The sequence below is a fragment of the Solanum lycopersicum genome, chromosome 8 (genome assembly GCF_036512215.1).
Source record: "Solanum lycopersicum chromosome 8, SLM_r2.1".
Lineage (NCBI taxonomy): Eukaryota > Viridiplantae > Streptophyta > Magnoliopsida > Solanales > Solanaceae > Solanum > Solanum lycopersicum.
The window spans coordinates 55,460,335-55,474,742 of NC_090807.1; the positions used below are offsets into that span (position 1 = coordinate 55,460,335).

Genomic DNA, 14,408 nt, shown 5'->3' on the forward strand with positions numbered 1-14,408 from the left:
TTGATATAAAATTTTTAAAAAGAATATAAACTAAAATTTATATAATTATAAATTAGTTAACTAAGAACAAAATAAATAGTTTATAATTAAATTTTACTTAAGGTAAAAATATATTTTTCTTTGAAATTGATTAAAAATAAAGTGAATTATATAAATTAAAATCGAATAATGAAAAGAGAAATAGCAAAAGGAGAGGCTGTATCAGCAGCTACGCAAGAAGCTTCAAAATTTATATTGGTCCCACTTAATGGGACTCATCAACTACACTATCGTCTCATCAATATAAAGTCAAAAAGAATCACAGCCGTCCACGTGTCTCACATGATAACTCTATAAATGTGTACATATTCATTACAGAACCTTTTCCATAATAACAACACTCTTCCTTTTTCTTTCTATTTTTTAATTTTAATTGTATTATCAGAGCTTGGATAATATATTATATAGTTTCTTTTTAGTTCACAGAAGCATATACTAAAGTCAATGGAAGCCGTAATAAACTATATATATATTAGATAAGCTGAGGTGCACGCAACATGTCACCATATCTTGTCATTTGATATGGATTTTTTTTTAATGTAAATAAAGTTGAAATTTGACTATTCTAAATTTCTCGAACATAAAATTTCTGTTCAAGAAAGAATGACCCTATTCTATATGAATTTATTAAACCTATCAAGAAAAGTTTATTATAATGCAAGAGGGACTTAACTATCTTTTGTGAAGGAGTTTAATAGTAAAATTACACTAGAGTAAATATTTGTTATTTCAACTTAAGTGTATGGTAGCTGTAACATGTGATCCGTATATTAGTTTGGATATGGTAAGAGCTAGGCCACTATTGATGTCAGGCATAAGATCCAAACTTGTTAAATCATAATTTATCATCAATGGATCACTTTGCTGTTGTGTAACCTTTTCTTTAATTGGGTTGAGTATAACATGTTACTGAGGGGTGTTAATTGTGGGGCTAATATATGTGTTTAGATGTGCGCGGACATACTAATATCTGATGAGATCACCATTAATGGAGATTTGAGAAGAGAAGAAGAAAATTTTATTCAATGTGTCGTTCTTTACATTCAAGATATGTACATATATATATACAAGTAAAGAAGTTGTAACTAGAAGATTCTCTTCCTAACTGAATTCTAACTAACTTTCATTATCTCATCACTCCCCCTCAAGCTTAGAATAAGAAAATATATTTTTCATTCCAAGCTTGTTAATAAAAGCTTCATGCTGAGGTTTACAAAGTCCTTTTGTGAGTAAGTCTGCTGGCTGATCTTTGGTGTTTATGTAGTGAGTTTGTATTAGTCCTTCAACAATCTTTTCTCTAACAAAGTGATAATCTATATCGAAGTGTTTATTTCTCTCATGAAAAATAGGATGATCTGCTATCTGAATTGCAGCTTTGCTGTCACAAAACAACCTTATAGGCAGTCTGATCTCCGTTTCCAATTCCTTGAATAAGCCTTTCAGCCAAACTATTTCTGCAACTGTTGTAGCCATGCTCCTGAATTCTTCCTCTGCAGAACTTCTGGATACAGTGTTTTGCTTCTTAGCTTTCCATGATATTGCAGCATTCCCAAACTTCACTACATATCCAGTTACAGACCTTTTCGACTCCACACACGCAGCCCAATCTGAGTCACAATATGCTGTTAATTCTTAACTTTTACTACTTGGCATGAACAAACCAAGTCCTGCTGTTCCTTTGATATATTTCACTACTCGAATAGCAGCTTCCATGTGAGATGTTTTAGGTGAATGCATAAACTGACTTAACACTTGAACTACAAAGGCTATATCTGGCCTGGTCATTGTTAAATATAACAACCTCCCTATAAGCCTTTGATATTTTCCAAAGTCATCCAACAATGTATCTTCTGTATTACTAACTTTGCCTGAACATTCATCAAATTCAATAGAAGTTAACTTGTGATTAGTTTCTAGAGAAGTAGAAGCAGGTCTGCAACCTGTTAATCCTAGTTCAGATACAAGTCCTAAAGCATATTTTCTCTGATTCATGAGGATACCATCATTAGTTCTAGAGAACTCAATTCCAAGAAAGTATTTTAGCTCACCAAGATCTTTCATCTTGAACCTGTGTTGCAGATCTTTCCTGACTTGTTGTATATGCTGTAAACTACTGCCAGTTACTAATAGATCATCAACATATACCAAAATAACAAGCAACTCATTTCCCACCTTCTTTGTAAACAAGGAATAATCATAATGAGATTGTGTAAATCCCATACTACTCAATGCTTGAGTTAGTTTTAAATTTCACTGCGTTGGTGCTTGCTTCAAACCATACAAAGATTTGTGTAATTTGCAAACCATAGACTTCTCCCCCTGGATTGCAAAACCATCTGGAACCTGCATATACACCTCTTCAAGAAGATCTCCTTGAAGAAAGGCATTGTGAACATCCATTTGAAATATAAACCACCCATTAGAAGCAGCTAAGGCCACCACTGACCTCACAGTTACCATCTTAGCTACTGGTGAGAAGGTCTCAGTGTAATCTAGACCTTCTTGCTGACTATACCCTTTGGCCACTAGCCTTGCCTTATATCTCTCAACAGCCCCTGATGCATGATATTTCACTTTATACACCCATTTGCAACCAATAGGAGTCTTATCATGTGAAAGAGGAACAATAGTCCAAGTATAATTATCTTCTAGTGCAGTAATTTCTGTCTGCATGGCTTTAACCCATTGAGGATCCAAACAAGCTTCTTTATATGTCTTAGGTTCAGTAATTGTAGAATAAGCAGCAAGGGAAATTCTATATGAAGGAGACTGTCTAGAATAAGAAACATAATTTGAAAGTGGATATAAACATGCACTTTTCGTACTAGGAGTAACATAGTTATCCAACCAACTAGGAGGTTTTGAGAGTCTGGTAGATCTTCTTAAAGAAGGTTGATTTTCAGTTGATACACCTATCTCATAAAGTGAATGAGACTCACCTAGAAATGATGTAGAGACTGAGGTATCACTTGAAGTATCTGAAGTAGTAACAGACTCAGGAAGACTAGAAGAGTCATCAACAAAATGTAGAACAGGAAACACAGGAGAAGGAGAAGATTGAAGATCTTTAAAAGGAAATATACCTTCTTTAAACACTGTGTCTCTGCTAACAAAAAAGGAGTGAGAGCTCAGGTCATATAATATATACCCCTTTTTTGATGAAGAATAGCCTAAATGTATTGTAGGAATAGCTCTAGGAGAAAACTTATCCAAATATTTAGGAGTAGTAGCATAGCATAAGGAACCAAAGACTCTCATATGTTGAAGAGAGGGTATTTTACCAAACAATACTTCAAAAGGAGACTTATTTTGTAGTACTACAGAAGGCAGTCTGTTCGAAATATATACTGCTGTAGACACACAACAACCCCAGTACTTCAAAGGAATACTTGCTTGAAACCTTAATGCCCTGGCCATATCAAGAATAGACCTGTGTTTTCTCTCAACAATTCCATTTTGTTGAGGAGTATAAACACAAGAACTCTGATGTATAACTCCACATTCCTTGAACAGACTAGACACTTGAAAGTTAACAAACTCAGTTCCACTATCTGTCCTAACACACTTAACATTGACTCCAAATTGAGTTTTCACCATACTTACAAAATCTTTCAGAACTATAAGACAATCAGACTTAGTATGTAACAAAGAAATCCAAGTATATCTAGATTTATCATCCACCAATGTAAGAAAATATCTCTTGCCATCATGATTAGAAACTCTGTAATGACCCCAAACATCTCCATGTACAATATCAAATGAAGCAGCAGAAGTAGTAACACTAACAGGAAATGGAAGTCTAGATTGTTTTGCAAGAGGACATACAGTACAATGATGATATTCCAAAGATACAGAAGGTAAACATTTTATTCTACTGAGTACTTTAATAGGAGCATGACCAAGTCTCTTATGCCAAAGATCACATAGAGAATTACAACTAGCATTAGTCACCTTAGATTTGTCTATATTAGGAACTTCAGTAGTGGAATTATGAGCCTGAAAACCACCAATGTCAGCTGAAGTATCCAATCCAGTCTGAAGCAGATATAAACCTTGATCTTCTCTACCAATCCCCAGGACCTTCCCATTTGAGAGATCTTGAAAGACACAGAAGTCAGGAAAAAATATCACAGCACACTTCAGTTGCTTGGTTAACTGAGATACAAATAGTAGGTTGTATTTGAACTCTGGAATAAACAACACACCATTTACAGTCTTATCTGTAAGTACTAAGGATTCACCAATATGACTAATAGATGCTTGACTTCCTATAGGTAGATTGACATACATATTACTCTTATCGTCAAGATTTCTATATTGAGTCATTAGACTAGCATTATGAACCATGTGATTAGAAGCTCCAGTATCAATTATCCAATTTCTGTTAACCACATCAGACATAAAGGCTGTTATCATACCTGCAGTGCTAGTAGTAGCCACATTAGCAGTAGGCTCTATCTCTTTTCCTTTGTTTAACATCTGAAGAATCTGTGAGTATTGCTCAGGTGTGAACAAGGATACACCACCATGTGTGCCTGTTGGAGTAGTATTAGTAGAGGAAGCATGATTATCAAATGCTCTTACCTCATTACCTTGATTGCTTCCAGTAGCATTGTTGGCATAAGAATTAGAGGTGATTCCTTTCCTCTTGGGATATCCATGGAGCTTATAACAAGTTTCCATGTTATGGACTTTAAAATGACAGAAATCACAAACCAGATGAGCCTTCCCATTAGGCCTACCATCACCATAGTTTCTCTGCCTATAACCACCATTGCTTCCATTTTGACTATTTACACCAGAGTATTGACCTTGAGATACTTTGTTACTCATAAGGGAAACCTCTGAATGTGAATCAGCTAGAGATGATCCAGTACTTATACCATTCAACCTTTTACTTTCAACATTAATGATCATAGCATAGGCTTGATTAACACTAGGAACAGGAATTATCATCAGAATTTGACTCTTAGCATGAGCATAGGTATCATTTAGTCCTATTAGTAATTGCCAAAGTTTGTGATACTGAAAATGTTCAGCATACAACTTTGCTTCAACACAAGCACATGAAGAGGAGGCATTAGAGTTTCAAACTCATCCCACAATTCTCTAAGTCATGAAAAGTAACTTGATACAGAAGTAGTACCTTGAGATAGTGTAACAATTTCTTTATGTAGAAAGTAAGCCCTGGATGCATTGACCTTATCATACCTGTCACGCATATCTTCCCAAACTCTATGTGCATCAGATCCATAGATGACTGTACTCAGTAAACCTTTAGAAACAGAATTCATTATCCATCCCAAGACAATGGCATTACACCTATCCCACCAATCATGCATTGAAACAGGATACATATCCTTTTTACATGTTCCTAACAGGAATCCTAACTTGTTTTTTCCCAGAAGTACAAGTTTCAAGGATTTACTCCATAGAGAGTAATTTTCAGATCCTAAAAGTTAGATTGAGGTAAGAATTGAACCTTGAGTATCTGATGGGTGAATTAACAAAGGATGATTGTGATCAACTCGTTCAGATTCAGTAGAAGATGAAGATCCTCCCTGCATTTGCACTTCTTCACTTACAGTTCCTTCACTTGGAATCACCATTGATTCAACAGCAGATTTCTAGAAATTAACAGAGTTCAAACTCGAAGATGACAACTAGAGATTCTTTTTCCAAGATTACAACAGAGATCTAATCACAGAATGAAAACCAGATCGTGCAACAAACTTTTATCAGCAAATAGAAGAGCTGATGAGATGATTTCAAGCTATGGAGATGTTAGACACAGAATTCGTCACTGTGCTCTGATACCATGATGAGATCACCATTAATGGAGATTTGAGAAGAGAAGAAGAAAATTTTATTCAATGTGTTGTTCTTTACATTCAAGATATGTACATATATATACAAGTAAAGAAGTTGTAACTAGAAGATTCTCTTCCTAACTGAATTCTAACTAACTTTTCTAACTAACTTTCATTATCTCATCAATCTAATCGTTTTAAAATACTCCTGCAAATACTGGACATAACTAAGTGTTTATTCTAACTAGTTGGTTACATATGTATGGATCATTCCTTTTCGTTGTTTTGATAAATTGAATTCCAGATTGGCTGGAAAAAAAATTATGGGAATCCACATGTTTATTTATAGATTGTTAATATGTAGCTATCAACTAAAAGAGAAAATTTTGCAGCCATAACACAAACTGGCAAAACATAGTATTTGCCAACTGCCAAGAGTATTCTCTACTAATTTGAACATGCTCGTGCAGACATAGCAGCCATCTTCTTACTCGTAATCCCAGCATTGCAAATGTTGGCGATGCCACGTACATGTTTCTTTCCATAAGCTGTTAATCTTCCACAATGTGCCTCAAATATCTTCACCTATTATGGTAGTCATATCCTCATCAAAAGAACAAAAACACCAAAAAAAATGAACTGAAATACCACAAAAAATAGTCTTTTTTGCCAAGTTAAATACTTACATAGGACTTGAGGCAGTCCCAGTTGTCAACAAGTGGTTGTCCAGCAGGTCGAACGGTATGTAATACCTCATTACCTTTTTCAACACCAAAAAGAAGCTCCCCTAGATGTTTTACATTGTTGTCCACTTGACTTCTATGTGACATAACTTCATTTAGTTTCACAAGAGCATCATATTTCTCATCTGAGCCTTCAGGAGCATTTTCGTGCTGCAAACATTAAGGAAGAACATTGCTGAAATCATGTGTAGGAAGATGAATTTTCCATTAAAAAGAGGTAGGAACTTACTTTGGTGAACAAATAGAAAAGTTCAGTACTTCTCTTATCCACATTCCTTGATGATGATGTCGAGAATGACTTTGCATCCACAGAGTCATGACTGTGATTTTTGGAAGTTTCACCCATATACGCGACAAGAGGATCAAAACTCACCACTAAATCACCATATTCTTGGACATGGGAACCATAGTTACGATATGTTAAGTTGGCAGCAGTTCTTTTTGCAACCTAAGTGACAAAATGAAATCATAAGTCTTCCATGAAAATGGAATAAAAGAAAACATAGGCATTGCCCAAACAAATTGCTTAAAGCATAACAGTATAAACTCTTACTCAACTATACTGCTCATGCAAGGTGTTAGTTTTTTTATCTTGTACATCACTGTTCATAGGTGCAAACAATAATTATTAGTTTGACATAATACGTCATTTCCAAGTGTAAATTATAGAAACAAAATCCAAGAATCTATACTTCTTTCTAACAATGTGGACTACGAGAACAAAGGTTATAGAAATTGTTTATACCTATCTTCCATCCAGGCAACACTGTACAAGTCTCCTAAGCAAATACCCTTAAACTCGAGTGGTGAACACTGACCAAAGCAGGGAGTATGAGAAGTACCATTGCCACAGTATGTGCCAAAACTGGCCTCATCAGGTTTAGATGCAGTCATGGCATAAATATTAAGTCCTTTGGGGAGAATACCATCAAACATGCTTCCAGACTCACAGGCTTCTAGGTAAATCACCTGAATATCATCCAACATAAAATACAGACTTTAAATTTCACTGATCAAACATTCGCGCAAAGGGAAAGACTAAAAGCATGCAAGTTACCAGTCTGTCATACGTCCCTGAAGCATGCTTCTTTTTTAGCACGTTAAATAGTTCATGTGCATAAATCAATTCTCCACTTGGCATTGCTGATAATAATAAAAACAAGAAAACAATATGCATATCCTTATCAGTTTCAAATTATCACAATATGCAAGCTTCAATTTAAGTGTTACAAAATTTAATACTTTTTAATCTTGTGGTGTTAAAATTGTATATGAAATATCAAAATCAAAAAACTTACTAAACATAAAAAGAAACTCGACAGACCAGAAAGTAAAGTATGATACTTAAATTTGGGACAGAAGGTTGTATTGGTTGAGTAAACAAAATTAATGCAAAGAATATACTTACAAATAAATCCTGGGGCACCATGATCAGCATAGTATATGAAGATATGGTCATTTGGGCCACTCTTCAAAACTTTACCACTTCCTCCGACAACACCACTTTTGTTGGCAAGGATGACATTGAATAAGTTTATAGCATTAACATCTTCACCTACGTAATCCTGCCTCGACAAACATAACAAAACCCCTCATAAGCTAACAAAACACTAATAATCTTGAAAAATTTCCAAGAATTTAAACAAAAAAGAACAAACCTTAGGGACACCTTTGTAAACATCATGGCCATGTGGGTTATTGATGATGACACCAGGTCTGGGGTTTTCTATATTGTTAGCAATATCATCGTACATGAATACAATGATGTTCTCGTCCTTAAGACCACCCGTCTTCAGTATTTGATAAGCGTGACACACATCAGCCTGAAATCATACATTACAATCAATTTTTTTTATATGCCGCCTGATATTAATATTAATACAAAGTTTAAAACAGAAAACAACATTATTAAAATTTGTAGACTATGTCTATAAATCATTATTAACATTAAATTCAAAGAGTATTTTTTAAAATTAAATTATTTTCGTTTGTAGAAAGTTAACCTTTTTTCAACGGATTAAAAATGTGTTAAATTGAAACAAAGTGGGTACATAATTCTTATTTCTCCTTTTTACTTTAATTAACACATTTCTTGTTGTTTTTTTCTTTTTTAGTTTGGGGGGTGGGGGGATGAGAAATTCTAGGTACTTAACACATGCTTGGACTTTATTACTATATCTGTCCTTATTTAGTTGTTCACTTTATAAAGACACACATATTAAGATAATAATAATTAACACAGTGAAGTTACAAACTTACCCTTATTAAATATGATTTCAAAAAGAATGAATAAAAACTATGAATTATTCAAGAAGTTTAAATGATGGTATAATAAGGAAAAAAATTGTCCTTTCTTGATTTGTCAAATTTGACAAGTAAATAGGGATATTTAAAAGAGGAATTATGGACAAGTAAAATAGGGACAGAGGGAGTAGTTTCTCTGACTTCATTCAATAGATGTCTATTAAATACAAAATGTTGAAAAATAACGGAATTTAAGACTTCAAGTTGGTAGCAGTTTAATATCTTTCTAATGCCAAAAGAGTTTTAAATTCAAGTCAAATCAAAATGTCAGATTTTTAAATTTATAAATCAAATCAAATCACTTATAGTCAGATTTTTCAAACTTCAAATTTTGTGGAATTCTTGATTCTTTTTTTTGGTTCAATGTAACTCATCTTTAAGCAGTAGTTGTAGAACAATCTAATTCAATTATATCAAGACCTGTCTAACCTTAAACAGTCAATAATAGATCCACAAAATACAACAAGTTGATAGATGTTGATGATAATATTATCAAACCACTCCAGTCACCACAAATGAATCGTCAAACATTCACATCGTCGCAAGCCAATCAAACCAATAATGTCATTTATCCATTGTCAAGACTATGAATTAACATTTACAAGAAATTGAATCATAAAAAAATGTTAGGCGATATATATTACCTAAAAAGAAATAATTTAGGATGATAACCTGATGCCTATAATTAGTCCAGCCAGCGGAGCCAGCAATTAGGACTGCCCATTTGGTTCCTTTTGTTTTTTGAGCTAAGAATTGAGAGATACTACGACCTTCAATATTAACAAATATTGAGACCAAAACAAGGAAAAATACACCAACGATATTATACCTAGATATCATTGTTTTTAAAATTAACAAAGGAACTAATAAACTAGAGTGGAGAATATTGAGCTTGGTGTATGACAAATTTATAGCAAATATGTCAAAGAACTCAATTATTTATTGCACTAGCTTTTGCTTAAAGATTATGAGCATGATAATTTTTCTATAGATGTTTGTTTGATAAATCTTATAAGGAATTATACTTAAACTTTTATTTGACCAATTTTATGATAATTTTTCTATAAATGTTTGTTTGATCATATCTTATTAGGAATTATATTTAAATCTGTATTTGACCGATTAGGAATATCAATATGGGCTGGCCCACCCCATATGTCCATTCAGGCTCTGATATTTTACGGGTCAAGCCAAGCTAGTCCATTTTTGGTGTAAGCCAGAAAATGATCGACCCAACTCACAAGTACGTGGGCTATAGGTTTGCTGGGTAAGTTTACTTTTTTAAAAATTATATATATTTCTATTATATAGAAGAGCCAAGTTGAGGACAACCAAGGACAATTTTGTCATTTCACAAATATTTTAGAATGTTTATTTTTATGTTATGACACCAAAAAAAGTGGTAATAGATTTATAATAACAATATAACCAAATATCTATTCTTAAATGACATGTGTATCCTAATGATTTGATATTTAATTTGGATCCACATTTTCATTAGATTTTTTTTGTGTGTGTGAAATTTTCATTAAACCAAAAATATCTATTAAACAATGGCATTTTAGTAATTTTTATATTATTTAAGCGTGAAGTAATAATTGTATAATTAACGACCAAAATGAAAATCTAGAAGAATCCATACATGTCTTTTACTTTTAAAATTGCCCCATAAAGATATTTATATAATTGTGTTAAAATGAAGAGTTTCTATTAATTAACTTTTTACAAACAATAATAAATGCTAAACTTGTTTTAACATGTTTTTGAAAGAAAATTTTGAACTAATTTAAAATAAAATGTGTTTGAATAGTTAACCTTTTTATTCCTAAAAATACTTTAAAGAATTATTGCATAAACATATTTTAAATATTTTTTACAAAATATGATCACTAAATTTGTATCTTGATTATTAAAATAACCTTTAAAATGGCGTATCAATATTTTTAATTAATTTGAAGATATATAAAATTATATTTACGTGACCAAAATAATGAACAATGTTTAACTATTTAACAGGGAAAATATTTATACAATATTTTCTTATATCAAATATGATAAAATATTTGACAGGGAAAATTTGACATTAGAAAAAATTAATATACAAATTCTAAGGAATATTAAAATACAAACTAAAGAAAAATGAGTAGTTAAAATATAAACAAAAAAACAAAAAATAAAAATGTCAATAGAAAAGGGCTTGAGAAATATAGAGGAAGAATAAAATTAAAAAATAAATAATAACTTGATAGTCTCATTTGGAACTTCTGTCACCAGACTAGTAGGTGTTTCTTCTAACTCCTCTTCTCCCAAATCAGCTTCTACTTCTTCACCTGAATTTTCATCAACATTAGGATTAATATTACCATAACATCATTCTAAATTTTCGTGATCGAGTTGAACATTTGAATCAATATCATAAGAAGTATCATCAACATAAGTAGAATCATTTATGTTAAATCTAACTCTACTCGTTGATTTAGATGAAGTACCACCACTTTTACTACTCTTTTTTTCTTTACTATTTCTTTTTACCAAAATTAAATAATTTAAAAGGTCTACTTTCTTCGTTATCTTGTGCTTTCTCTTTTCTTTGCCGCTAATTTTTTTGCTAGAACTCATACTTAATTATATATAAAGTGTAATATAAAAATAATAATAACACAAAAATAAAGACGAAAAATAAAATATAAATATTATGAAACGAATGTACCAAACGTCTGCGTTAATAGCAGACGTTAAACCGATTGTTGAAGCTTGTGGTTTATTGTAACTTGCAATTTGAAACTCCAATGAATACTTAATAACAAATATGAGATAATATAATTATATATATTGATATAATATGAAAATTTCGACTTGAAAATTGAAATATATGAATTATAATAATATGAGAATTAAAATGGAATAAAAATTAAGATTGACACTTGAGAGTTGAGAGGATATAGAAAAATAGATGAGAGAAATGAGAATAGATGATTTTGTAAGAAATAGTAGGGGATAGGTGTATTTACAATATTAAAAATAGATTAAAAAATGAAATTATTATAACTTGAGGGTTTAAAAAAAAGTTTTAAAAATAGAGAGTGGTAGCGGGCGTTTGGGAACACAAAAATGACAAAAATCCGTTGGGGGGCCCAATAGCCGTTTCCCCAACGGATTAAAATGGTAACTTTTTGAAAATTAAAAAAAAAAAGTGAATTCCGTGAACCGATCGATTCACCGAACTGGATCGACCGAAACGCCGGAGTGAACCGACCCCTGATCAGTCCCCTCATCCCCCACCCCTTAAACACCCTAAACATAAGGAGATGGTCCGGGCGGGATGGCCCGATACCCCTGCCACCCGTACTCTTAACCATGATGAAAACTTCAAAAGCCTCTAACCAACTAATCAGAAGAAGAAACATTTTCTGAACCGTATGCAACAAAAAAAATGAATGTTCTTAAATGTAAATGTTTTTAATCTTTACATATATATATATATATATATATATAAAAATCAAAATTCACTTTAACCCATCATTTAATAAACCCCTTTTCGTGTCAGGTTAATCCCTTTGAAGTTTTTTATTTTTATTTTTAAAATTATTTATATAATATTATATAATTATTTGTGATATATGTTTGTATTTTTGTCTGGTGACTATTTTCATTGAATTCTTTATTTTATTTTAAAATATTTATATAATATTATATTGCTACTTGTGATATGTGTGTGTGTTTTTGTTTTGCAAATTGAAAACAGATGACTATAAAATGGAATCATAGGTGAACAATAATTTTATCTTATTTTGTTTGGTAAGTTATTTATTATTTTTAGTTGATTGATATGATCTTTTTTTGTTTTATGTTGCAATAACATTGTTACTCTCATCTTCTTCTAAATGTTTATGAAATTTCTTGAAAAAAATAAACAAGTACTATTGAATTCTTGTGTTAATTATTTACTATATTAATAATGTGTTTTCTCACTCATTTATGTTGTATTATTCTAGATGATATAAACATAATTTTGTTGCTTAGATGTCGACGGCTAAGTTAAAAATTTATCAGTAATAACATGTTATTTTATTATAAGTTCTACCAATTATAATTATACGTGTATACGAGAAGAAAATTAAAAATATTCCAAAATTTTTTACTTTCTTTGAATTTTTTCATTGATATGACCAAAGATATAAAAAGTCAGTCATCTTCTCATGAAATTGAAAATCTATGTCCTACGATCCTTATATGTGTGTGTATTTGATTAATGAACGAAGTAAAATTAAGTTTAGATTTATACTCATTTCAATATGAATACATTATGTTTTTATTTTAAGTTCATCTTTTCCTTTCGAGAATCAGCTTTAAAAGAAAATATAAATTATTTCAATTTAAATAGATTGTTATTGTACATAATTCAAGTATTTCTACATAATTAAAAAATTTAAAATTAAAGAAAATAAATAGCAATAATGCATAATTATTATTTTTTTTGGTTAAAAGAAGAGATAGTGTATCGTAATATTATACATCAATACAAATATTATGCATAGCTTAAAGCTTAAGAAACAACGCGTTCAAAATTCAAGGCTAAACAAAGTTTTAATAGTATTGATATTCAAAAATTAAGGAAATATTAAAAAAAAATTGACAATATTTTTATAATGCGCGAAGCGTAAACTAATTCACTAGTAAACAATAACTTTTGAAACTATTAAATTCAATCAGTCAACTATGGTATATCTTTATTGAGATACTTAGATTGAATTGGTAAATGACTTAGAAACAAAATCTTACTAATATATTTTTCAATAGCTAACTAATTTTACAATCAAAGTAGACATTTACAAGACATAAAACTTAATAAATGTATATAAATTTTTTATAGGAGTAGTGATATTTAATTAGTGATTAATTTATGAATTAGTCATTACAACCTAATTTATATATATATATATATATATTGGTTTGGAGCAGACTTTTTAAAGATTTTTCTGCGACTCGCCTCGGGGCTTGCCATGGGGCGGAGATCTAGCAAAACGCCTAGAGATTCAATGTGAAACTTAGTTTTACGAGACTTACGCCCTAAGCACCTGACTGTATGCCCTAAGTACGCCCAACGCTTGGGGCTCGCCCATCAGATCTTACACAAATTATGTGTTAAAATCTTTAACTAACATTGTTGACCCTCATAATTCTTGAATAAATGAATGATACATAGCTTTTTAATTTATAAAGATAACAAGATTGAGAGTAACTCAACAACAAATGTAGTATCACATATTCACTATTTGGTAACACTATGAAGGTAATTATATATTACGTGATATTTCTCTTAAAAATATGTAGTGAAATTTTACTTTTTCACTTATTATTGGTCTTCATGGTTTTGTCATATATCTCAAAATTGTCATATTTTATTTAAATATTTGAAAGTAATTAATTTTATTTTTATTCATGAAGGGTGATGTTTATATATATATATATATATATATATTAGAAATAGTGATTCTTTTTTTATTAGAAA

At 31.2% G+C, this 14,408-nt stretch overlaps 1 protein-coding gene and 1 pseudogene across 1 annotated transcript; both read right to left on the minus strand.

The window, feature by feature from the left end:
- Window positions 1-1,173: 1,173 nt before the first annotated feature.
- Window positions 1,174-2,259, minus strand: LOC138338052 (uncharacterized mitochondrial protein AtMg00810-like). Its single transcript, XM_069288516.1, has 2 exons — window positions 1,701-2,259; window positions 1,174-1,646 (listed from the first exon to the last, which is right to left on the minus strand). The coding sequence occupies exons 1-2, from the start codon at window positions 2,257-2,259 to the stop codon at window positions 1,174-1,176; spliced, it is 1,032 nt and encodes a 343-aa protein (XP_069144617.1).
- A 4,037-nt stretch (window positions 2,260-6,296) lies between these two features.
- LOC101243806 (vacuolar-processing enzyme-like) lies at window positions 6,297-9,736 on the minus strand (annotated as a pseudogene).
- Window positions 9,737-14,408: the final 4,672 nt, after the last annotated feature.